Source organism: Bombina bombina, chromosome 3 (genome assembly GCF_027579735.1).
Source record: "Bombina bombina isolate aBomBom1 chromosome 3, aBomBom1.pri, whole genome shotgun sequence".
NCBI lineage: Eukaryota > Metazoa > Chordata > Amphibia > Anura > Bombinatoridae > Bombina > Bombina bombina.
In genome coordinates, this window is record NC_069501.1 from 110119763 (window position 1) to 110144875 (window position 25113).

Here is a 25113-nt window from a genome sequence, read left to right on the forward strand (position 1 = left end):
TCCTCTTATAGATGCATCCTTTCTTCTTGTGTTCATTTCCAACCCCTGGAAACAGACTAAAACAACTTATAAGGTTCAAGAGAGACCTAGCATTGAATCTGGGGTAATAAAAATGAGGAATATAATCTTTACTGTACAAAAAATTTGCCCGTTTGTGGGCACGCGATAAATAACCAGCCATTACAGTTAGCGCTTCTAAATAACCAGAGGACAGATCTCTGGTTCATTTTATAAATGTGTGGCTCGCTGTAGCAATTAGCACTTATAAAATTATGTGGATTTTAATCTGATCTATTAAAAGTTAAGTTTTATACTACAAAAAAAAAAAATATATCACACAAACAACAACTACGTTTTGCGTTATGTACTTATAAGTACAAATTTCAGTGTATTTAAGTTACGATTTATGATGTGCATATTTAATACGATTTATTCCCGTTTAATTTACATAAAAATGTTAAGATTTGTTACAATTGTTGATGCACCTTAACAATATAATTTATTCCTGCGTATTTTTTTTATGTATTTTGTAAGATTATTGAATTATGGTTTTCATTTTGCACTTTTGTAATGTATGCATCTCTTTCCCATCACAAAATGCAGCCTGCGTCCCTTAGCGATACACCCTGTTTTCAGGGTAAAAAGTGGCTTTAGATAATTCCACCAGGGCAATAAAAGTACTGGAGAGCATAACAGTCTAATTGACTATCATGTCCCTTTAACGACCGACGACGTATGGGGTACGTCCTCCATAAAAATACATTTAAACGACCGAGGACATACCCTGTACGTCGTTGGTCTTTGAAAGCGGTGGAAGGGATCCTGATCGCTTCCAGCCGCTTTCATGTTATTGCAGTGATGCCTCGATATTGAGGCATCCTGCAATAACACTACTTGGCCATCCGATGCAGAGAGAGCCACTCTGTGGCCCTCTCTGCATCGGACATCGATGGCTGTGATCGTTGGTGGGTGGGAGCCGACCATCTGTGAAGTCCAGTAGTGAGAGGGGGGCGGGATCGGGGGCACGCGCACAGGGCGGGAGCCGGTGGTAACCACTACACTATGGAATATTTTCACAAGTTAAGTGGGGGAGAGGAGGGAGGGAATTCGGATCTAAGTGATCTGGAAGGGGGTGGGGGAAGCAACACTACAAAAAAAAAAAAAAAAGGGAAAATAGGGGGAAAAGGCAAAAAAATTAACATTTTATTGTAAACTGGGTACTGGCAGACAGCTGCCAGTACCCAAGAAGGCACAAATTAGGTAGAGGGGGAGGGATCATGCACAGCAGAATATGGCTTTAAATTTTTTTTTAAAAATACCTTTTATTTTAGTACTGGCAGACTTTCTGCCAGTACTTAAGATGGCGGGGACAATTGTGGGGTGGGGGAGGAAAGAGCTGTTTGGGAGGGATCAGGGGGTGCGATGTGTCAGGTGGGAGGCTGATCTCTACACTAAAGCTAAAATTAACCCTACAAGCGCCCTAATTAACCCCTTCACTGCTAGACATAATACACGTATGATGCGCAGCGGCATTTAGCGGCCTTCTAATTATCAAAAAGCAACGCCAAAGCCATATATGTCTGCTATTTCTGAACAAAGGGGATCCCAGAGAAGCATTTACAACCATTTATGCCATAATTGCACAAGTTGTTTGTAAATAATTTCAGTGAGAAACCTAAAGTTTGTGAAAAAATTTGTGAAAAAGTGAACAATTTTTTTTTATTTGATCGCATTTGGCGGTGAAATGGTGGCATGAAATATACCAAAATGAGCCTAGATCAATACTTTGGAATGTCTTCTAAAAATATATACACACACACACACATATATATACATACACACATGTCAAGGGATATTCAGGGATTCCTGAAAGATATCAGTGTCCCAATGTAACTATCGCTAATTTTGAAAAAAAGTGGTTTGGAAATAGCAAAGTGCTACTTGTATTTATTGCCCTATTACTTGCAAAAAAAGCAAAGAACGTGTAAACATTGGGTATTTTTAAGGACAACATTTAGAAACTATTTAGCATGGATTTTTTTGGTGGTTGTAGATGTGTAACAGATTTTGGGGGTCAAAGTTAGAAAGTGTGTTTTTTCCCCCAATTTATAAATATTTTTATAGTAAATTATAAGATATGATGAAAATAATGGTGTCTTTAGAAAGTCTATTTAATGGCGAGAAAAACGGTATATAATGTGTGGGTACAGTAAATGAGTAAGAGGAAAATTACAGCTAAATACAAACACCGCAAAAATGTAAAAATAGCCTTGGCCCCAAACTGACAAAAAATAGAAAAGTGCTCTGATCTTTAAGGAGTTCAAATAAAATAAAAAAAGCAAGTCTAAGGAGCTACTAAGTTTTAATTAAACACACACAACAAATAAAAAAAAGAATACAAACTAAGACGTATTTATTAACCCCACTTTATTTGTACATTGACTTCAAACGTCAGTGTCCATTTAAACATTTTGTACAAGCACTGTTATGATCATGATACAAGTAAGAAGCATGGTAACTTATTCGGCACTTAGGAAAAAAAACATTTTATACTGATCAACAACATTACAGATACAAACTGTTCATTTGTGTTATTTGCCTTTTCGGATTGTACTAGAACGTAGCGTATAAGATGGACACAGGATACCTGTAAACATTATTACAAATGAAATATACAAGGCAGAAAGGGATCACACATACATAGGTTTTAAACTGCAGATTTAGTGTTGTGGTCCACTTCAAAATACACGCGGTATATGTACAAAAGAACACTGAATCTGGTTGTACTAGCCAGGCACTCTAAAGGCAAATGCTGGTATAAACTACACCGTGATTTTATATAAAATGTTTACCCAAAAATAGAGAACTATATTTCAATATAACTTGTTATCCTTAATGCAAACATAATGTACAAAAAAATATCAACAAAGTATGCCAATTTAAACATCCCCCCCCCCCCCCATATGCTCAAATGCATTTGGGGAACAATAATTAATAGCTGGGTAAACATTATCTATGCATAAATATACAGCTGTTGGGTCTGTGATACAGTTTGTTTTTGATACAGGGATTATATATATATATATTTCTAATGAGACCAGAGTACCGAGTGTTTTTATTTTTATTCCTGGTATCAAATCCTTTCAAAAGTGTCAGAGAAAATGACATTGCTGCTTTTGTCAGTGAGAGGATAATACAAGCCCAACTCTCAGACTATGGGCTAGATTTATTAACCTCTTAAGGACATATGACGGAATTTTTCCGTCATAAAACAATTGAGCAAACTGAAAGCTGTGTCCTTAAAGGGTTAAAGCCCTACAGCTGCAAGTTCTCACAACAACTTGCTCGCCGTCATTTATCAAGCAGCGGTCACCAGACCGCCGATTCCCTAACCTTTTCGCCACCTCTAATGTGGCGAAATTCAATCTCCTCTGTCTAGTCAGACCGAGGAGATTGACAGCTCCTGCCCGCACTATCTGAAACATGAAAAAAAATGGTTTGGGTTCTGGGTCTTAAGAAATAAATCTACTATGTTCATCACCTTCATGATATTTGTAAATACAAAATAGAATTTAATCTTCATGGAAAATTATGACCTATAATGAAATCTCAGGGCTTTGGAGTAATTTTTTTCTTGGTTTAGTTAGATGTTAATGCAACATACGAATATACGCATGTGCATACATACTGATATGTATACATTACACCCACACGTGCAAATATATCAGAATTGTTAAACCCTGTGTAAAAAAAAATATGGACTATACATTTAACCATTTATGAACGTCAGTGATATCTAAAGCCACACATATACAGACAGATAAATAGATTAATTCCATTCACTGCCCTAGGAATACACTTGTACAGGTCTCTCGCCTACTGGAAATATTCAATTAGAGCACTAAATGTTCTTAAAGGGATACAAAAGGGTAAGATAGGAAAATGTTCTGTGTTAGCACATTTTATTATTGCACTATAGCTTGCCTACAACTATGTGTTTAACCCCTGCAAAGTCAGAGCGAGAGCTGAAATACTTTACTGGGAGCTAACTGGAACCATGCTCAATGAACAAAAAATCAGCAGCATGAAGAGAAATTACATTTATATTGTAATTTTGGTGTCTTCTTAGATAATCTCTCCAGACCATTGATATTTAGAGAATCAGGCCCCTGCTAAGCTTAGGACAAGAGGCATATTCAGGCTCCATATATCTTTATACAAATATCACTGTCTGGCTCCTAAATTTGAAACCGATGTATTGACCCCTGGCATATGTGCATAGGCAAAACAAAAATCCCCAACTTGCTCCCGAAAGTTCAGTGCAGCACATGAGCCTACCTAGAAGATTAAAGGACACCAAGAGAACAAAAGTACATTTTAAAAACCTCTCTATAAAATTGCATGGTCTGTCTGAATTTTTAATTTTATGTCCCCTTAACTCAATACACCTGATTTTCAGCAGCTTCTACTACAGCCTCTCACCTCATCAACCCGGGACAGATTTGTATTTATTTGTATTTCAATTTCCAAGCAATTTTCTCTTCTGAAAACAGAATTCCCTACATTTGCCGTTTCAACCAATTTTAAAAGCAAAATGTACAATAAAATAAGCATCATGGGTCACACTGATCACAATTTGTTTCTAGATAACTAGTAAAAAGATGTTATAAAACACCTGAAAGGTGATTATGGGAAAACAATGAGCCAATTTATTGCATATAAAGTGGAATGTTTTTTTAAGTGGTCCATAATTATACAAGTGGACTTTAACCTTTAAGGGTATTAGACTGCAAATTTAGTTTTAATCTGAAGATATAACCATTAAAATGGACACTGAACCCAATTTTTTTTCTTTTGTGATTCAGATAGAGCATGCAATTTTAAGCAACTTTCCAATTTACTCTTATTATCAAATTGTCTTCATTCTCTTGGTATCTTTATTTGAAATGCAAGAATCTAAGTTTAGATGCCGGCCCATTTTTGGTGAACAACCTGGGTTGTTCTTGCCGATTGATGGATAAATTCACCCAACAATAAATAAGTGCTTTCCATGGTCTGAACAAAAAAAATATAGCTTAGATGCCTTTTTCAAATAAAAATAGCAAGAGAACGAAGAAAAATCGATAATAGGAGTAAATTAGAAAGTTGCTTAAAATTGCATGCTCTATCTGAATCACAAAATAAAAAAATTGGGTTCAGTGTCCCTTTAAGAATGAACTGCAGCACATACTTTTTCTAATATTGTGAAAACTTCAAAAGTGCAAGTGTTTTTAAATAAGTGCTCAACCAATATATGGAGTGACCTAAAAATGTGTCCCTAGAGCCCAGTAAATGATCCTGTGCCACGAGCAGTAGAGTGTAGCAGCAGGTCCATCAATAAATGGTCATTTTAATGCCGCTTCTCTCCCCTTTGTGGTCAGGACCAGACTGTGAACAAAAATAGGCACTGGCATTCAAAAGGCACTCTTGTTGTGAGAGTTAACTGAGGAATCTAAGGCTACCAGGTCCCTGCAGACCGATATGTCAAAAACAAACCAATATTAATCCAGATCCTAATGGTCGTGCAGTGCAGTCCTTCAGTTCGCCCTATATCCAACTCAGATCAGAGCCGAATGGCCCACACATGCATCAGAATTCAGATCACACCCTTGGCCTTGCAGCCACACACCAAAATCAGATCACACCCTTGGCCTTGCAGCCCCACACATGCATCAGAATTCAGATCACACCCTTGGCCTTGCAGCCCCACACATGCATCAGAATTCAGATCACACCCTTGGCCTTGCAGCCCCACACCAAAATCAGAATTCAGATCACACCCTTGGCCTTGCAGCCCCACACCAAAATCAGAATTCAGATCACACCCTTGGCCTTGCAGCCCCACACCAGAATCAGATATCAGATCACACCCTTGGCCTTGCAGCCCCACACATGCATCAGAATTCAGATCACACCCTTGGCCTTGCAGCCCCACACATGCATCAGAATTCAGATCACACCCTTGGCCTTGCAGCCCCACACATGCATCAGAATTCAGATCACACCCTTGGCCTTGCAGCCCCACACCAAAATCAGAATTCAGATCACACCCTTGGCCTTGCAGCCCCACACCAAAATCAGAATTCAGATCACACCCTTGGCCTTGCAGCCCCACACATGCATCAGAATTCAGATCACACCCTTGGCCTTGCAGCCCCACACCAGAATCAGAATTCAGATCACACCCTTGGCCTTGCAGCCCCACACATGCATCCGAATTCAGATCACACCCTTGGCCTTGCAGCCCCACACATGCATCAGAATTCAGATCACACCCTTGGCCTTGCAGCCCCATACCAAAATCAGAATTCAGATCACACCCTTGGCCTTGCAGCCCCACACCAAAATCAGAATTCAGATCACACCCTTGGCCTTGCAGCCCCACACATGCATCAGAATTCAGATCACACCCTTGGCCTTGCAGCCCCACACCAAAATCAGAATTCAGATCACACCCTTGGCCTTGCAGCCCCACACCAAAATCAGAATTCAGATCACACCCTTGGCCTTGCAGCCCCACACATGCATCAGAATTCAGATCACACCCTAGGCCTTGCAGCCCCACACCAGAATCAGAAATTAAAAATCACACTCCTGGCCCTACAGTCTGTAAGTAGCACCAGAACCCCAAGACCCTGTGTCAACCACATACCCACATTAGATTGAAATGCCATCTGTTAGATCCATACCTCTACAGTATCTCAGTCAGAAATATACCTTTTTTAGACCCAAGATTACACCCCTGGTTCTACAAACCCGTTTTCAGCGCCATACCTTATCTTAGCTCATATTAAACCTCTGGTCCTGCAGTCCCCCTATCATACTTCAGATAACACCCCTGTCCTTGTAGTACCTCTACAAGGCCAATATCCATATTAGTAATTTAAGTCACACCTCTTTTGCAGCACCATTATCTGCATAATATCCACATTAGACATTAAATCACACACCTGGTCTTGCAGCACCATTAACTCCATCATATCTAAAGATCACACCCCTTGTTTTGTAGCCCCTCTGTCAAGTCATTCTAATGCCACACAATCCTGGCACTCAAGCCCCTCAGATCAGATTACAGTTACCCTGCAACTCCCTTTCTCAGCCACATGCCAAAGCAGACCTCCGATACTGTCCTTTAATTGTTACCTTGCACCTAATGTGCACAGGGCCGGTGTATGTGGTGTGGTAAGAACCGAACTGCCAGGCCTGGATGTAGTATTGGCCGATTGCCAGTCAGAAATGGCCACGGGGGGGACTCCTAGATTTAAACAAAGCCTTGCCTTGGATACATTGTTCTTTGAACCAAACAAATTGTGTGTTTGTAAATGTTTTGAAACTATATTAGTGAACCATAAAGAAAATATATACTCAAATCAAAAAATGTAAAACACACACACACATATATACATATATATATATATATATATATATATATATATATATATATATATATATATTCACCATATACACACACACACACACACACACACAGTAAACTCCCAGTTAACCGGCACCCATGGGGATTGGTAGATTCAGGATAAGTGTAGTCTCTGGTTGCTTGAGAGTTACTATTAAAAATAGGCCTAACTAGTTCTATAACCCATACTATAAACACTGTATTTACTTGGAATTAATATTTAAATACAGTAAATAAAAGCAAATGATGAATTAAATATTAATGCTGCCTCCGTTCAGTTCCCACCCCCAGTGGCCGCGTGATGTCTAATTCTCAGACTGCCTTGTGCTCACAACTTTCAAGAGCAGAGTTTTGAGGCATTAAAAGGATTTGCTTTCACCTTTGAGAGCCTAATATAGAGAAGAGAAGCTAAAGTTAGTGTTAATTTGAATGTGCAGTATCTTCTAGATTTGTTTCTGGTTACTTGAGAGTCCTGGTTAACTTAGAGTATATATATAATATCCTTAAGTCAATACTTTTTTTTTTTGGCTCACATAAATAAACTTGCAACTCTTTTGCTGCCTGCAAGTACACTTAAAAACAATAAATTATATTTTTGGTAGAAATACAAAAAAAAAAAAAAAAAAAAATTATAATATATATATATATATATATATATATATATATATATCTTAAAGAGACATAGAAATACATCATTTTTATATTATACATTTTTAAGTCCATGTTTTATGTATTTTTGTGTGATCTACAAAGTCTACAAAACGCCCATTATAGAAAACAAACCAAAACTAATTTTGTGAATGCTTATGGGTATATTTATCAATGTGCGAGCGGACATTATACGAAGTAACGGATCATGTCCGCTGCACATCGATGAATGCCAACAGCATACGCTGTCGGCATTTATCATTGCACTAGCAGTTCCTGTGAACTGCTGGTGCAGTGCTGCCCCCTGCAGATTCAGCCAATCGGCCGCTAGCAGGGGGCCTCAATCAACCTGATCGTATTCGGGCTGATTTCTGTCCGCCGCCTCAGAGCAGCCAGACAAGTTACGGAGCAGCGGTCTATAGACCGCTGCTTCATAACTTCGGTTTCCGGCGAGCCTGAAGGCTCGCCAAAAACCAGGTGGCTCAAGCTCCATACAGAGCTTGATAAATATGCCCCTTAGTGTTTCCATAACAACTGTTCTCTAAACAGTTTTCATTCTTTGCTAACAAGATAGTAAAAAACAAAAAAATTATCATGGGTCTAAAACAGGTTCTTTTAAATGCATAATAAACATTTTGGAATTGTATGTCCCTTTAAGGGAGTCCTGATAACTACAGTAAGTGCTCTGCATTATAACTTATCACTTGATTAAAGATTTTTTTTTTAAAGTAAACAATGCCTGGGAAGATTGACCCATTGCATCACTGCTTCAGTATCTCAACAGCTTTAATTTCACAATAGTCATAATGTATTTCTCGGTCTTTCTTTCTCCCTGCTTAGGGTCAACCTTCTGTTCACAATGAGAAATAAATGAACATGAATATCCCCACAGAGCATACACAGAACAGTCCAGTGTTGAGAATTCGTTTCACAACAGGATTTTCTTCCAGCATTTTTAGACAAGCTGCCTCATCCTCCACCTCCTCCTTAATGAATCTTTTGTCCATAGCCTCACCCTTATAGCCACAAAACCAGTCACAAAACGTAGAGCATTTGCTCTTGTGCTCTGCAACTCCCTCATTAGGTATTTTCCCCATGAGAGCCGCTTGCCCATTGGAATAGCTATCTACTGGTGTCTCTGCTTCGGAGACACTAAGAGAGCTTAGCGGGTTACTGTCATCTTTGTAAGTCATCAGAAGAGTTGCATCTTCAGTCTGAACATTTTTAATGTGCTCATCTGACTTCCCATTTGGAAGTGCTTGTTTAATAGTCTCAGTGCTCTGCATAATTTTTTTATCTTGCTCTTTATAATTACCCTCTTTGTGTTTTTTTTCTTTTATACTCTTACTGTTTAACGCCCAAAAAGTGGTGGTCCTAATTTGCTCTCTCTTTGGTGGCGGTGTCAAAAGACTGCCAACTATAACAATGATAGCTGTTATCCAAAACAAAGCTGTCGCTATGTACATGTAATGGATATGTTTAATGAACCAAGGTCTGTTGTCAGGCAGGTTACATTCTGGGACACGGTAAACAAATGCTAGAATAAGACGGGTTACTCCAAGGACAAACCCAACTATCCCACCATAGAATGCCCCTTGTTCATTGCAGCGCTCCCAAAATATGCCCAGAAGAAATAGGGCTGCCACAGGTGGTGTCAGGTAGTCCGCTACCTCTTGTATATAGAGATACATTTGACCTCCTTGCATTTCCACGATAATTGGTACCCAAGCTATGCTGATAACTACCATAAAAGCCACAAACACTCTTCCAACCAGCATAAGCTCTCGAGATGTTGCCGTCTTCCGCATAAACTTGTAGATATCAAGGGTAAAGATTGTACTTGCACTGTTAAATATAGAGTCTAAGTCACTCATAAGTGCCGCAATCATCACAGCCATCATAAGCCCCCGCAAGCCAACAGGTAGAACTTTCATTACCAAACGGGGGTAAGCTATATTGGAACAACCTGCTCTACTTCCACAGACCTCCATACAGTGCTCAGGATTAATACAAGCAATGTCATCCACAAACAGTATTCTTGAAATCATTCCAGGAATGACAATAATGAACATTGGTAAAATCTTTAAAAAACCTGCCATGAGGGTTGATGCTTTTGCGTGAGATATGTTTTTTGCAGCCAAAACCCTCTGTACGATGACTTGGTCAGCACACCAATACCATACAGAGGCTGGAGTCTGACCTAGAAGGAAGCCTGGCCAAGGAAGGTCTTCATCACTGGGTTCTCGTAGCATCCTAAGGGAATCAGGTTTTGGAGTAACATGACAAGAGTTGGTATTGGTGAAGTTATGGGTCAACAAAATTGACGTCACATTAGGTGTTGCTAGCATATATCTCCTTTTTACTTCTTCAAATCCACCAATTTCTACAAAACTTATGATGCTTAGAGTCAGGGCACCAATGATCATTAGTAAAGCCTGAAGAGTGTCAGTGTATATAACAGCCACTAATCCACCTGTAACAGTGAGGAGAGCAGTCATTCCAATAAGCAACATCACAGACAAATATAGATTCCATCCCAGAGACTCCTGGATAAACAATGCCCCTGAATATAAGTCTACTGAGAGTTTGGTAAAAATGTACAAAATTAAAGATAATACTGCAAAATACACTTGAATTCTATGTCCTCCAAAACGTTTTGATAAATATTCAGGCATAGTGTACACTCCAGAACGAATGTAGACAGGAATGAAGACCCATCCAAGGAGTTGCAATAATAACAAGGCATTTAACTCCCAAGCTCCCACTGCAAATCCACTTGCTGCTCCAGAACCAGACAGTCCAATAAAATGTTCGCTACCAATATTGCTCACAAACAATGAAGCCCCAACAGCTACCCATGTCATAGATCGTCCTGCTAAAAAGTATCCGCTTACGGTGCTTCTGTTGGATTTCCACATTGCAAAGAATCCCAAGCATAATACCAGCACAAAGTACAATGCCACAATAGCAATATCCGCAGCTTCCAGTGACGCCCTCATGATTAGAGCCTGGGAGTGAATTCAGCTTTTAAAATCCTTATAAAAATAAGTTTCAGTCTAAACCAGTGTAAAGATGGTTAACTCTTTGTTCTTTGATTTGCTCTCTTGATGGTGGTTCCGGTTATGTCCGGTGCTTAGCATGCACGTTTTATTAAAATCGTCAACTTCCAAGGCCATCGGCATTTAACCTTGTAGTTTGGCCTAATGTAAGGAACCCTGCAAGGCAGCAAAGACAAAGACACAATGAGCACAGTGACACTGGTAAGATCAAACAAGATTGGAAATTTATTTTATTGCAGATTAGGGAAAAAAGAAACTTACCAAAATCAAAACCTATGAGGAATTTTGGAAAGATATTCTGTGATAATCTTTTTTCATCTGCAATAAACACTGTCCTAAAGTAGGTATACAAACTAATAGTATCCAACAGCTACTAGCAACACAACAGGTTAATAACAGCAAAGAAAAAAAAAAATCACTATTAACTTCTACCACACCAAGAGATGATTGTGCCATATGGACCTATATAATTATGTACAAGTTTAAAGGGACATTAAACACCCGGAGTACAACTAAAGTGGTTACTACTCACATGCTAGTATTTTCCCTCCGGTACCTGCAGCTCTTTGAAGTCATTCTCTCATTTTAACTCATTATATAATTCAGTTGGTAAAGCTCTGCATTTTATACTGTGGGCAGTCATTTTGTAGCTCACGTATTGTTCTATCCTTTAGGGTTGCCACCTCAGCCATGTTTATCTGGACACATGAGTTACACATGATGCAGGGTGTTCAGGGAGGAACATAAATAGTGCTGTCCAGGATCGCTATTTTTGTGCTGCCCAGCAACACAATTCATGTGCCCCTCTGCACGCCCTACAGCACGTGTAACTCATAAGTGTCCAGGAAAACATGGCCAAGGTGGCAACCTGTGACAGAAGCACTTTCATAGATCAGTGATCTTACCGGCATTCTGAAAGCTGTACTTAACACTTCAGTTTAGCTCACATAATAGAGAGCAGAGTTTGCACAGTTTAAAAGTTACATAACTATAAGCTCCAAGATGGCAGCACCCAGTGAAGAGAAGCAGAGCTTCACTAATACTTGTAAAGGGTTAAAATAAGAGAACAATTCTGAAGAGAGCTGTAGGTACGGTAGGAAAAACAATAACATGGGGTGAGTAGTAAGCATTCTATTGTAGTAGTACAGTCTCCCCAGGCAAGTATTATTCAGCCCACGAAATTACTAAAGTGCTTTAAAATATTTTGTATCAAGCACAGAGGAAAAAAAATAAATAAAAATAATAATCATAAAAGGCTCACTAGTTGGATTTAACAGACTGTCAATGCTATTTAGCAGAGTGCCTAGATGCAGCCCAGATTGTGATGTCATCAGTGGGAGGAGCTTGGTAGCCATTTCAAAGTGACCAGAAACAATCTTCATTTTAAAACTGCTGCATGATATAGAAAGGGGTAAGGTAGGTTAAAAATCCCTAAAAATATTGTTGTAAACAATGAGCAGAAGAATATTTTCTAGATAAATTAATATTTTACAAATCATAGAATGTCCCTTAAAAAAATAAAACAAATTGTTATGCATCACTGAAACTAATTAGAGCAGGGGCATTTTTTTATATGGAGGGATTAGCGGGTCACATCACATTATAAACACAATATAAAATTAGATTATTCCATTTTAAGTTAAAAATAACAGGAAACTAGTTGCTACCCAGATTTACAAAACTTGTTACAAACCTATTTTTCATTTTATCATAGTACCAACAACACAGAAAACCTTGGCGAGTCACGTGCCCCGCGAGTCATATATTACACAGGCCTTGAATTGCAGGCTGCATCAGCTACACTTTTAATCTCTATAAAGAAAATACTGAGACACCCCCAAGAGATAAGCCGGAAGACATCTGTAGCTTGCAAACTCCTCTCAGTGCTGCTATTGAAGTATATGTCTTGCTCACGCCTGCTGCAAGTACCAAGATAGTGTTAAAGGACCCCTAAACACAGTAGAAGAAGTGAATAACTGACAAATACACGACAACAAGACAATGAAATAGCACTTAGTTTAAATTTGAAATGAGCAGTAGAATATTTTCTGGCAAATTATGTATCATGAGCATGTGACAGCCATCAGCCAATCACAAAATATATGTGTGTGTGTGTATATTATGTAAATTGTATATAATATATATATATATATATATATATATATATATATATATATATATATATATATATATATATATATATATATATATATATATATATAAGCACTGCATGAAAAGAGGCTAAAGACAAGAATGGGATGGAACCAAAAGGGCAAATTGGATAATATAATAAATATGAAATGGTATGGGATAAAGTAAACAAACACTCATTTTATAGAGATGAGCTTATGCACACATTTTTTAATTAAAGTTAAAGTTTTTGAAACACTAGGACTTTATAGTGCTACAAATAAAAGGGGATTTTCAGTCACAGCAAAACTCAATTTTTGGCAATAGTGTCCTCATAGCCAATAGCGTGCTAGTCATACAGCATAATGCCGATTGGCCCGAAAGGCTATTGGCTAAGAGATGAAAACGTTACCTCATTGAAAAGAAAAAAAAAAAAAAAGGAAAAAAGTGTTTTGCGTGGACAGCCAAAGATGCTCAGCATAAACTCGCTGCAAATAAAAAGGTACTTTCAGCGTGAAGTTTTTTTTACTTTATGACTAAAAGTCCTCTTTATATGTAGCACTAGTAAATCTGAGAGTTTCAAAACTGCTAGGATTTACCATCACTTTAATGGTCAATACTGACATTTTGGAACACAGTGTTTCTGTGTGAGAGTATTCATATGTTTATCATACAAAAAATAGCCCCATGTCTTACTTTATAAAAATAAAAAAAGTAAAGCCAAAGTATCCTCTAGGTCAGTAGTTGCCAACATGTTTTGCTTTGGGACATCCCTAGCATACTTCTCAAATTCATGTGATACCCCCGATTCATTACTCATGTGACTTGTTATTAAGATGTGTATGAGAGATAATACATTATAAATGGCGACAACCATATCAAGAGCATCCCAAATACTCAGGTTGACAATCACTGCTCCTGGATACGGATAAACGCATTTATTACTAATTCAGAAGCCAAACACATTTTAGGAGTCATAAAAAGTTGTCTGAGCATTCATTTAGAATAATAAAGATTTGGCAAATTGTGGGAGCCAGGGATATATGAACCCTTAACTTTTCTCTAAAGTTGTTTCTACATATATTTGTATACAAAACGCCCCATGTTCGGCCCCTAAATATTCTAGTAATCGAGCTGGCTGATAAACCTAAATTGTTGTCCCTAAGCTAAATAGAACATATAACATTATATATATATATATATATATATATATATATAACAAATATTTCTCTTAGCATTTAAAGAAACCAAGTTTAAAACAACAAAAAAAACACACACACTATATATATATATATATATATATATATATATATATATATATATATATATATATATATATATATATATATATATATATATATATCTGAAATTTCACAATGAAATAAGTATTCAGACCGAAATTTAGCTCAAGTGCATCCCATTTCTCTGGATCCCCTTTGAGATGTTTCTACACTTTTTTTTTTTTTTTTTTTTTTTTTTTTTTTATTGTCCACCTGTGGCAAATTCAATTGATCGGAAATGATTTGGAAAGGCACACACAAATCTATATAAAATTTCAGAGCTGAAAATGCATATCAGCGCAAAATCCAAGCCATTAGGTCAAAGGAAAAACGTGCAGAGCTCACAGACAGGACTGTATCGAGGGACAGATCTAAAGAAGTCTATTAAAATTGTTTTCAAATTGAAGGTTCCCAAGTGCACAATATCCTCCATAAATCTTTATTAGAAAAGTTATGGAACAACTAGGACTCTTTCTAGAGTTGGCCGCCCAGCCAAACTAAGCAATCAGGTGAGAAAAACCTTGGTAAGAGAGGTAACCAAGAATCCAATCGTCCCTCCGGTTGAACTCAGAGATCATTTGTGGAGGTGGGAAAAACTTGCAGAAGGACAACTGCAACAAGCCACCAACCTGGGCTTTAAGGCAGAGTGTCCAGATGGAAGCCTGTCCTCAGTACATGACAGTACAGCCGATTGGAATTTGCAAAAAAGCACCTAAAGGATGGTGAGAAACAAGATTCTCTGGTCGGATGATCGAATATATACACACACACACACACAATAATATATATATATATATATTGCATACAAAGAGAGAAGCGCTCTACCAGGAACGAACAACAGCTCAGTGGCTTGTTCTATGGCGATTTACCACCCGGAAGCAGCCTCTTTTAGACCAGTGTGCTTTTCACAGAAGAAAACATTCCTGAAGTATATCAGTCTGATCCCGCCAAGTAAGGTCAGTCCAGCCCCGAAATACCAGGCAATTCTCCTCTGAACAAGGAACATGACAACCCCAGACGATCGTTTCGGCCTCCTATGGGCCTCGTCAGTGAGGTGCAGCCACATTCCTCTAAGCACACTGGGCAAGGAGTCCACGTCTGGTTTCCCCCATCACCCATAGGGAGACTTCCCCAGGGTCATAATAATTTGCATACACACATATACATATACATACATACACACATACACACACATACTAGGGCTGGGCGATATGGGCAAAAAAAAACAAAAAATCACGATTTTCTTATAAATGAATAATTTTAAGACTACAGAATCTTAATGTACAAGTTTCTCAATGTGCAATACACTCTGGGAGAATAAAAATACAAAGCGTGTGTATGTATATATGTGTATATATATATATATATATATATATATATATATATATATATAATTTTTATATATTTTTTTTCTTTCCATAACATACAGTATTATTTTATTACACTGTGAGTATGCATTTAACTTGCAGCACTAATGTTATATTTAAAAATAAGCAATCTTCATAAAATACAGTAATATTCTTAGTTCCAGAGTGAGCAATCTCTGTGCATGTAGAAATATTTGGCTAGATTACGAGTTTTGCGGTAAGGTAAAAAAGCAGCGTTAACAGGTCCTAACGCTGCTTTTTCACTACCGCTGGTAGTCTTCCAGGTTTAGGGGCCCCGCACACTTTTTTGGCTTTACCGCAAACCGACTTACGTAAACCCTTTTTTCTATGGGACTTCCATAGCGCCGGTATTACGAGTCTGTCCTGGGAGGCCAAAAAGTGAGCGGTACACCCTCTACCTCCAAGACCTATAACGCATTTTAAAGTCAGTAGTTATGAGTTTTACACTACAACGTTGTAACATTAAACTCATGACTAAAGTGATAAAAAGTACACTAACACCCATAAACTACCTATTAACCCATAAACCGAAGCCATTCCGCATTGCAAACACTAAAATAAAATTATTAACCCCTAATCTGCTGCTCCGGACATCGCCGCCACTATAACAAACATATTAACCCCTAAACCGCCGCACTCCCGCCTCGCAAACCCGAGTTAAATAATATTAACCCCTAATCTGCCGCCCCTAACATCGCCGCCGCCTACATTATATTTATTAACCCGTAATCTGCCGCCCCCAACGTCGCCGCCACTATATTAAATTTATTAACCCCTATACCTAACACCCCCTAATTGAAATATAATTTAAATAAAATTACGATCATTAACTACATTATTCCTATTTAAAACAAAATACTTACCTATAAAATAAACCCTAAGCTAGCTACAACATAACTAATAGTTACATTGCAGCTATCTAAGGGTTTATTTTTATTTTACAGGCAAGTTTGTATTTATTTTAACTAGGTACAATAGTTATTAAATAGTTATTAACTATTTAATAACTACCTCGCTAAAATAAATACAAATTTACCTGTAAAATAAAACATAACCTAAGTTACACTAACACCTAACACTACACTTAAATAAATTACATAAATTAAATACAATTAAATAAATTAAAATTAGCTAAATCACAATAAAAAAAACAACACTAAATTACAGAAAATGAAAAACAAATTACAGATCTTTAAACTAATTACTCCTAATCTAATAGCCCTATCAAAATAAAAAAAGCCCCCCAAAATAAAAAAAAAACCCTAGCCTAAACTACCACTTAAAAGGGCCTTTTGCGGGCCATTGCCCCAAAGAAATCAGCTCTTTTACCTGTAAAAAAAATAATAATACAGTAGTCTCCTTGCCCAACCACTAGAAATGTCCTGGTTTCTAGTGGGACATCTTGTTTAAAAGATGGAAGTCTTTCCTTTCAAATAAGGAGTCAGCTTCCACCTGGCACAAACATAGGAGAGATAGGGGCTCATTTTATACCGCCCTTCTCCCTCAGGGGAAAAAAGCAATTTACAAGTGTATGTGACTCTTCATTTGAAAGGCCAGAATATCTGTGTAAGTGGTATTGGGCCTGAAATATTGGCTTTCAAAGCCCCCCGCCACAGAATGGCTAAACGGGAATGTCAGCCAAAAAGGTGTTAAGGAGACGGCATTGTGTTATGGGTAATGGAAAGGGCGTTGTAAGACAAACGTAGAATTGTAGATGCTTCTTGGCTCTTGAGATCTGTTAAGAGCTGTTTTATTGTATTAGATATAAAACTTTTGTTTGTTTGTCTTTCAGTGTAATTTAATATATTTATTTTAATGTCCTTAATAGTTGTGAACACAAATGAAGGAATTTACTTGAATAACATGAAATTCATATATTTGTTGGTCCGCGAGAAAGTAACAGACTAAAACAAGTTAACTAATTTACATGTTTCCAAACCCAATTTGCATATACTATGTTTGCATGGATCTTGGCAGTTGTATTTAATAGAATTTTGGCAATCATTCTAGCAATAATTTCCCTCTGCAGGAGCAGCACTTAATCCGTCCGTGTACATTTTTGCTTTTCTAGTAAAGCTTTGAAAACCTGATTTACCTTTTTTAAGTACAAATTAATTAGCTTTAAAAATGTTAATTTTGCAACTTTTCGATTGCATATGGCTGAAAAACCTGTGTACAATATGTGTGTGTGTATATATATATATATATTTTCGTAGAAAAAAGGCACTCACTGGTTCAGATAAAACTTAACCTTTAATAAATTAAGTTAAAAATGCATGACGTTTCGGAGGTATTCCACCTCCTTTTTCAAATGCATGATACAGACATTTTGGAAAATACAAAAAGCAGTGCTCCGAAACGTCATGCATTTTTAACTTAATTTATTAAAGGTTAAGTTTTATCTGAACCAGTGAGTGCCTTTTTTCTACGAATATGTATTGGATCATTTTTTGAAGTGAACCCTGGAGGCTGTTATATTCGTATATGTAGTGCCTTTCCAAATGACTCTAACATATATATATATATATATATATATATATATATATATATATATATATATATATAGATATCGATTAATCGCCGCAATTTTAAAATAGAGAGCGTATGCGATTTAGAACCCCGCCCACTATGATGTACAGGAGGGCTCCACGGCTGCCACATGCAGGTAAGGGGGGTGGCAGTGACTTACCAGTGCTGTTCTAGCACATGGTGATTGACTGAGCTCAGGCTGAGGGGGGGCCGGGGGCAGCCGTGTCGGATCTAGCTGGATGCTCCGCGTCGGATGTCTTGAAGATGGACCCGCTCTGCGCCGGAAGAATGAAGATAGAAGATGCCGTCTGGATGAAGACTTCTGCCCGTCTGGAGGACCACTTCTGCCGGCTTCGTTGAGGACATCTTGCCGCTTGGATGAAGACTTCTCCCGGTAAGTGAATCTTTGGGGGTTAGTGTTAGGATTTTTTTAAGGGTGTATTGGGTGGGCTTATTTTTTAGGTTAGGGCTTTGAGCATGCAATAGAGCTAAATGCCCTTTTAAAGGGCAATGCCCATCCAAATGCCCTTTTCAGGGCAATGGGGAGCTTAGGTTTTTTTAGTTAGTATTTTATTTGGGGGGTTGGTTGTGTGGGTGGTGGGTTTTACTGTTGGGGTGGTTGTTTGTAAAAAAAAAAAAAAACATGAATGAAAGTCATATTATTTTGGCACAAAGAATGTTATTTAACATCGCAAACCAGGTAAGTTTACTTTCACTTTAACTTATGTTTCCGGTAAACATGAAAACCATGGGACTCCGAAGCAGCACCCGCCGCTTCATAAATGGACTTGTGTTTTATATAATATGTATGACATAGAAAATGACACACAAAAATATTTTTTTTCTTCTCCATATGATGAGAGGTTTCCCTAGAAACTAAGTTATTTTCTAAAGAAAAGAAAAGAAAACAAATTTATATCTAAATGCAAGGAGCACCAAACAACTTTAAAAAAAAAAAAACAATATACTTTGTATGGGTACCTCATAGACAACAAGTTTATATGTAAATGCAAGGAGCTCCAAATGACTTAAAGAAACAAAACAATGTATACTTTGTATGGGTACCTCATAGACAACAAGTTTATATGTAAATGCAAGGAGCTCCAAATGACTTAAAGAAACAAAACTATGTATACTTTGTATGGGTACCTCATAGACAACAAGTTTATATGTAAATGCAAGGAGCTCCAAATGACTTAAAGAAACAAAACAATGTATACTTTGTATGGGTACCTCATAGAAAACAAGTTTATATGTAAATGCAAGGAGCTCCAAATGACTTAAAGAAACAAAACTATGTATACTTTGTATGGGTACCTCATAGAAAACAAGTTTAGATGCAAATGCAAGGAGCACCAAACAACTTTTTAAAAAAAAAAAAATCAAACAAAAGAACAAACTTGGTATGAAATCAATAAGCAGCATGAGGGTTAATTGCTGGCTCCTGAATTTATAATGCAAATATCTGACCTATATTGAGATTTTTCTGAAACTGCATAGTTATTCTGCTCCATTTCTATTCTTGCTGTGTAAATATACATTATTTCCTAAGAGAAGTTGGTTGGATGGGAAAATTGTCAGATGTAGCAATCGATCACAGCAGTATAAAAAGGAACTGTGTTAGAAGCGCTGAACAAGTCAACAAAAGACAGAGCCCAGAACAACTTAATTCAGCTTACATCCTGGCGTATTGTGTGGATTTCGTTCAGTTTTATATTGGTTTTTTTTTTTGTTTTGTTTTTTAAAAGAGACCCCCAAAAAGTTAGAGACAGTGAACACACTGAGATTGTAATATAAAATGCATAGTAACACAACTTTGTATTATGAGGTTATTATTTATTTTGCCCCCTTTTCTTGTCATTCAAAATTGTGTATTTTCCAGTTCTCAGAGAACATGGTAGTTGTCACAACCTTGCCACATATATGTTACTAATTTGAAGTTTATCATCTTATTTTTGATGCAACCAAACAATTGAGATTGTATTAACACAATGACTGGGGCAAGCCCTGTCTTCTGCAAACTCAAGTCCAGATTGGGTCATTCAAACAAGGAAATGGGGGGTGTACTTTGACCACTGAAAATCAATTGCAGTAAACAAAGTGTTAATCAGTTCTAATAATAGTCAGATTCTGCTGATATGTTAATCCAGGGATGGACCATTTAAAGTCCACGGGTCACTTGCGGCCCCTTCCGCTAAACTGTGAATGTGTGCCATAACTTTTTTGGTCCCAGGAACAAGTGAAACTAAAAATATATGTTTTTGGGACTTCTGTTTGGTGGGTAAACTCAAATGAGGAGGGAGAGGGGCAGATAGAGGCAACCTGATCTGAATCTGATCCTGTGACACTGGACATTTATAGGAATAGTATAAAGTGTGTGTTCAATATCTTTACATTGATATGAAGCCCTTAAAAGGGACATAGAACCCAATTTTTTTCCTTTTGTGATTCAGAGAATTGTTAACTTTCCAATTTATTTCTATCATCTAATTTGTTTTAGTTTCTTGGTATCATTTGTTGGAAAAGCATATCTAGATAGGCTCAGGAGCTGCTGACTGGTGGCTGCACATGTATGCCTTATATTACTGGCTAACCCATGTGCATTGTGGTTTCTTCAACAAACGATACTAAGTTGTTTAAAATTGTATTGTGTTTCATATCCCTTTAAGGCTTCTAAAACATCCCTCGCTTGTTAATCTATTGGAAAACTGCAGAAAAATGTAATTACAAGGTGGTTACTGTCCCTATTAAATGGGGAGCGTGTATTATCAGAACATATTGTGCTCTAAAATTAGATATATAAAACTTTCTAGTTGTCTTTGTAATATCTCTAAAAGTCAAATGAATGACAGCGTTTTCTGATGGAAGCTACTCAGTCTTTATATTCCTCTAAGATGTGCTTTATGTAAAGTAAACCTGGTTTTGCCTTTAAGTTTAAAGGGACATGAAACCCACATTTTTTCTTTCATGATTTAGAAAGAGTATGCAATTTTAAACATCTTTGTTATTTACTTCTTTTATCTAATGTGCGTCATTCTCTAGATATACTTTGCTGAAAAGCATATCTAGATAGGCTTAATAGCCGCTGATTGGTTGCTGCACATAGAAGCCTCATGTGATTGGTTCATCCATGTGCATTGCTATTTCTTCAATAAAGGATATTTAAAGAATGAAGCAAATTAGATAATAGAAGTAAATTGGAATGATATTTAAAATTGTATTCTCTACTTAAATCATGAAAGAAAAATTTTGGGTTTAGTGTCCCTTTAAGTTGTGAAAAATATTTTCTGTCATTCAAAACATAAAACCTTTAAATAGCACAAAACTAGATGCTAGTAAACAAATATTTTAAATGTAAACATTTTGACCAACAATCAGGAATAATTAGGGTCGTAAAGACACTTAAAGGGACATAAAACCCAAATTTTTTCTTTCATAATTCAGATAAAGCAAATATTTTTAAATAACTTCTATGATCAATTTTGCTTTATTCTACTGGTGTCCTTGACTGAGGTAGAAGCAATGCACTACTGGGAGCTAGCTGAACACATCAATAAGAGGTATATGTGTGCAGCCACCAATCTGCAGGTAGCTCCCAGTTCCTGAGCCTACCTAGGTATGCTTTTCAACAAAGGATACCAAGAGAAAGAAGCAAATTAGACATTAGAAGCAAATTGGAAATGTGTTTAAAAATCGTATGTTCTATCTGAATCATGAAATAAATATTTTTGGGTTGCATGTCCCTTTTAATACAACCACCCTCTGGTCACTACTCTGTATCACTTGAAAGTAGTGTTACAAATACTAAGTGTTAATTGCCATAAGTGAAGTTAAGTCCCAAAGAGAGAAAAGTTCTCAAAGCGATTTTGAAATACAAGATCTGCTGCCTACATTTTAGAATACAAATTATCTTATAGTCTGAAAGTGGTTAATATTTGAGATGTAATATGAAACATCAATCACTTTATAAAAATCTATAAGTCATGAGACAGAAGGTCAAGTTCCTCTGTGCATCATTAACGTTAAAAAAAAAAAAAAGATTTAAATTTAAAAAATGTCCTGCAACCCACTCACTGTAAACAATCTATGTATAAAGATGACAAAGTCTATGTTTGTTCCAAAAAGTTCTCCCACTTCGGTACAGACACCCTTATGTGCTGGGATTCTACGCACGACTACAAATGAGAAGTGGCTGAGATTTTGTTTGTGAATTATTTTACTCCAAACAAAAATGTTATTTTGCTGCAGACCAGTTAACTGCTTTAGAATGGCTGCTATTTAAATATCCTAAAAATTAGGGAACAGATTATGGATTATAACTGTTTTTTATCCTATGACAGATCTCTATATAAATAACTATTGTGTATTACTCTTCCTAAACTGTGATCAGATGGAATATTTGCAAATATTATCCTTGCCAGGGCTATTTTCAGCACATCTAACGGGTGCGCATTAGTTTTCAACTATTTGAAGTGCGTAGCTCATAACACAAACATGATCCACGTACCATTTCATTCATTCACCCACAAAACTCACAGGAGAAATTATCAGCCTGTAGTGACGTACACTGAATTGTGTGAATACAATATGACATGGACACATATAAATCTACTATATAGGTCCACAAATTGAATGTCATAATGTCCACATTTTAAAAGTATGTATTTATATATAGAATAACACAATAGATACAGATGGAGATAGATATATATATATATATATATATATACACACACACACACATATATATATATATATATATATCTCAACATAAAACAAGTGATTGATCATTAAAATGGATTAAATGAAATTATGGGACTAATGTACCTGAACAAGCTCTGCCACCCAAATCAACTACCTGGGCACAGACTAGGCACAATAGGTTTAAGTGCAGCTGCTTTTTTAACTTCTAGGCTGCCAGAGTGCTACAATGGTTAACCTTTCAATCGCCAAAGGAGGTCAGTAAAATATGATTGTCATTCTGTACCTGTCACACCACATGTGGGAAAGACAAAGCATGCGTAGGTAGCCAGTGCACATTGGTGTACACGGCACATATTCTGCTTGAGAAATACTTACCTGTTCACATCATGGCTACAAATGTTCAATTTTATGTTAAGTTAATTACACAGCACTGCCAATCAGGGGCAAGCACGTTTCTGTAGACAGAAGACAAGGAAGGAACAGCATGGCAATGTCACTTACCCTTTGCATGGCCTTGAGGATCAAAGACAGCTCGTATCTGGGCATGTCCTGGCTGGGCACAGCAGCTGTTCTATACAATGAATTAGACTCTGGTTTGTGCAAGAGGTGCTGGCACTGCTGCCCAGATACAAGCCAGAAGAACCCTGTGTGTCACTGTGCTTAAACGACAGGGAGAACAACTGCCAGTACCAGTCCCGCCTTCCTCCTCCCCTTCCTCTCGAAGCTAGCCCTGCCTAATATTCCAATGATTAGGCTGCAGCTTCAGACTCCACCCCTGTCACATAGTCTCGCCCACTTAAGATGGAATAGTCCTATTTCTGCTCAAAGGTTGATAAATAAATGGAATACAATGTGACTGTGAAGACATTTGACAGCAGAAACGACGACAAGGAAGTTGGACTGATTCACACAGTTCACTGAAAAGATCCAGTTCAAATGAACGATTCGTTCATGAACTGGACATCACTAAAGTTGGTTTCTTATTCAAGCTGTTTCTTATTCATGAAATTCTGTTTCTTATTCATGGAAATTGGTTTCTTGTTCATTTTTTTGTCAGACTGCTTTAAATTGACTTTAAAATAAAAATATAGGTTTTATTTAAATAATAATATGATTCATATAATGTAGTTACACAGAGGTGGAAACCCTTTATACAACTGGATATACAAACTGGAAAAAAGAGCATACGTTGGCACCAATACAAATATTAGTATTTTGAATAAGTAACAGATATTTTCAAAGGGGTAATAACCATTGGGCCACTGATTTCACTATGAATATATACAGGGTAGATCCCCCTCCATGACATGCAATTGTTTTTAGCCTGGTCCAATGGTGTTTTGGGCACAGAAATTGATGCCAACACTAACATTAGTGCTGTAATTACCATTTTCGAATAAGTAACATATATTAAGGGTTAATAACCATTGGGCCACTGATTTCACTATGAATATATGCAGGGTAGATCCCCCTCCATGACATGCAATTGTTTTTTGCCTGGCCTAATAGTGTTTTGGGCACATAAATTGATGCCATCCCTGGCATAGGTGACATTCTCAATTTTTAATAAGTAACTGATATTTTCAAAGGGTTAATAGCCTTTGGGCCACTGATTTAACTATGAATATATACAGGGTAGATCCCCCTCCATGACATGCAATTTTTTTTTGCCTGGCCCAATAGTGTTTTCTGCACAGAAATTGATGCCATCCCTGGCATAGGTGACATAATTCTCATTTTTGAATAAGTAACTGATATTTTCAAAGGGTTAATAACGTTTGGGCCACTGATTTAACTATGAATATATACAGCGTAGATCCACCTCCATGACATGCAATTGTTTTTAGCCTGACCCAATGGTGTTTTGGGCACATACATTGATGCCAACACTGACATTGGTGCTGTAATTAAATGTTTTGAAT

General features: G+C 37.2%; 1 protein-coding gene across 1 annotated transcript; it reads right to left on the bottom strand.

Moving 5' to 3' along the window:
• Positions 1–2410: 2410 nt before the first annotated feature.
• SLC5A3 (solute carrier family 5 member 3) lies at positions 2411–23913 on the bottom strand. The gene is made up of 2 exons (XM_053705956.1): positions 23693–23913; positions 2411–11316 (listed from the first exon to the last, which is right to left on the bottom strand). The coding sequence occupies exon 2, from the start codon at positions 11098–11100 to the stop codon at positions 8956–8958; it is 2145 nt and encodes a 714-aa protein (XP_053561931.1). The 5' UTR covers positions 11101–11316; positions 23693–23913; the 3' UTR covers positions 2411–8955.
• Between the last annotated feature and the right edge of the window lie 1200 nt (positions 23914–25113).

Coding starts and splice junctions, on each gene's coding strand:
- SLC5A3 (XM_053705956.1), bottom strand. CDS start 11,100: ATGAGGGCGTCACTGGAAGCTGCGGATATTGCTATTGTGGCATTGTAC.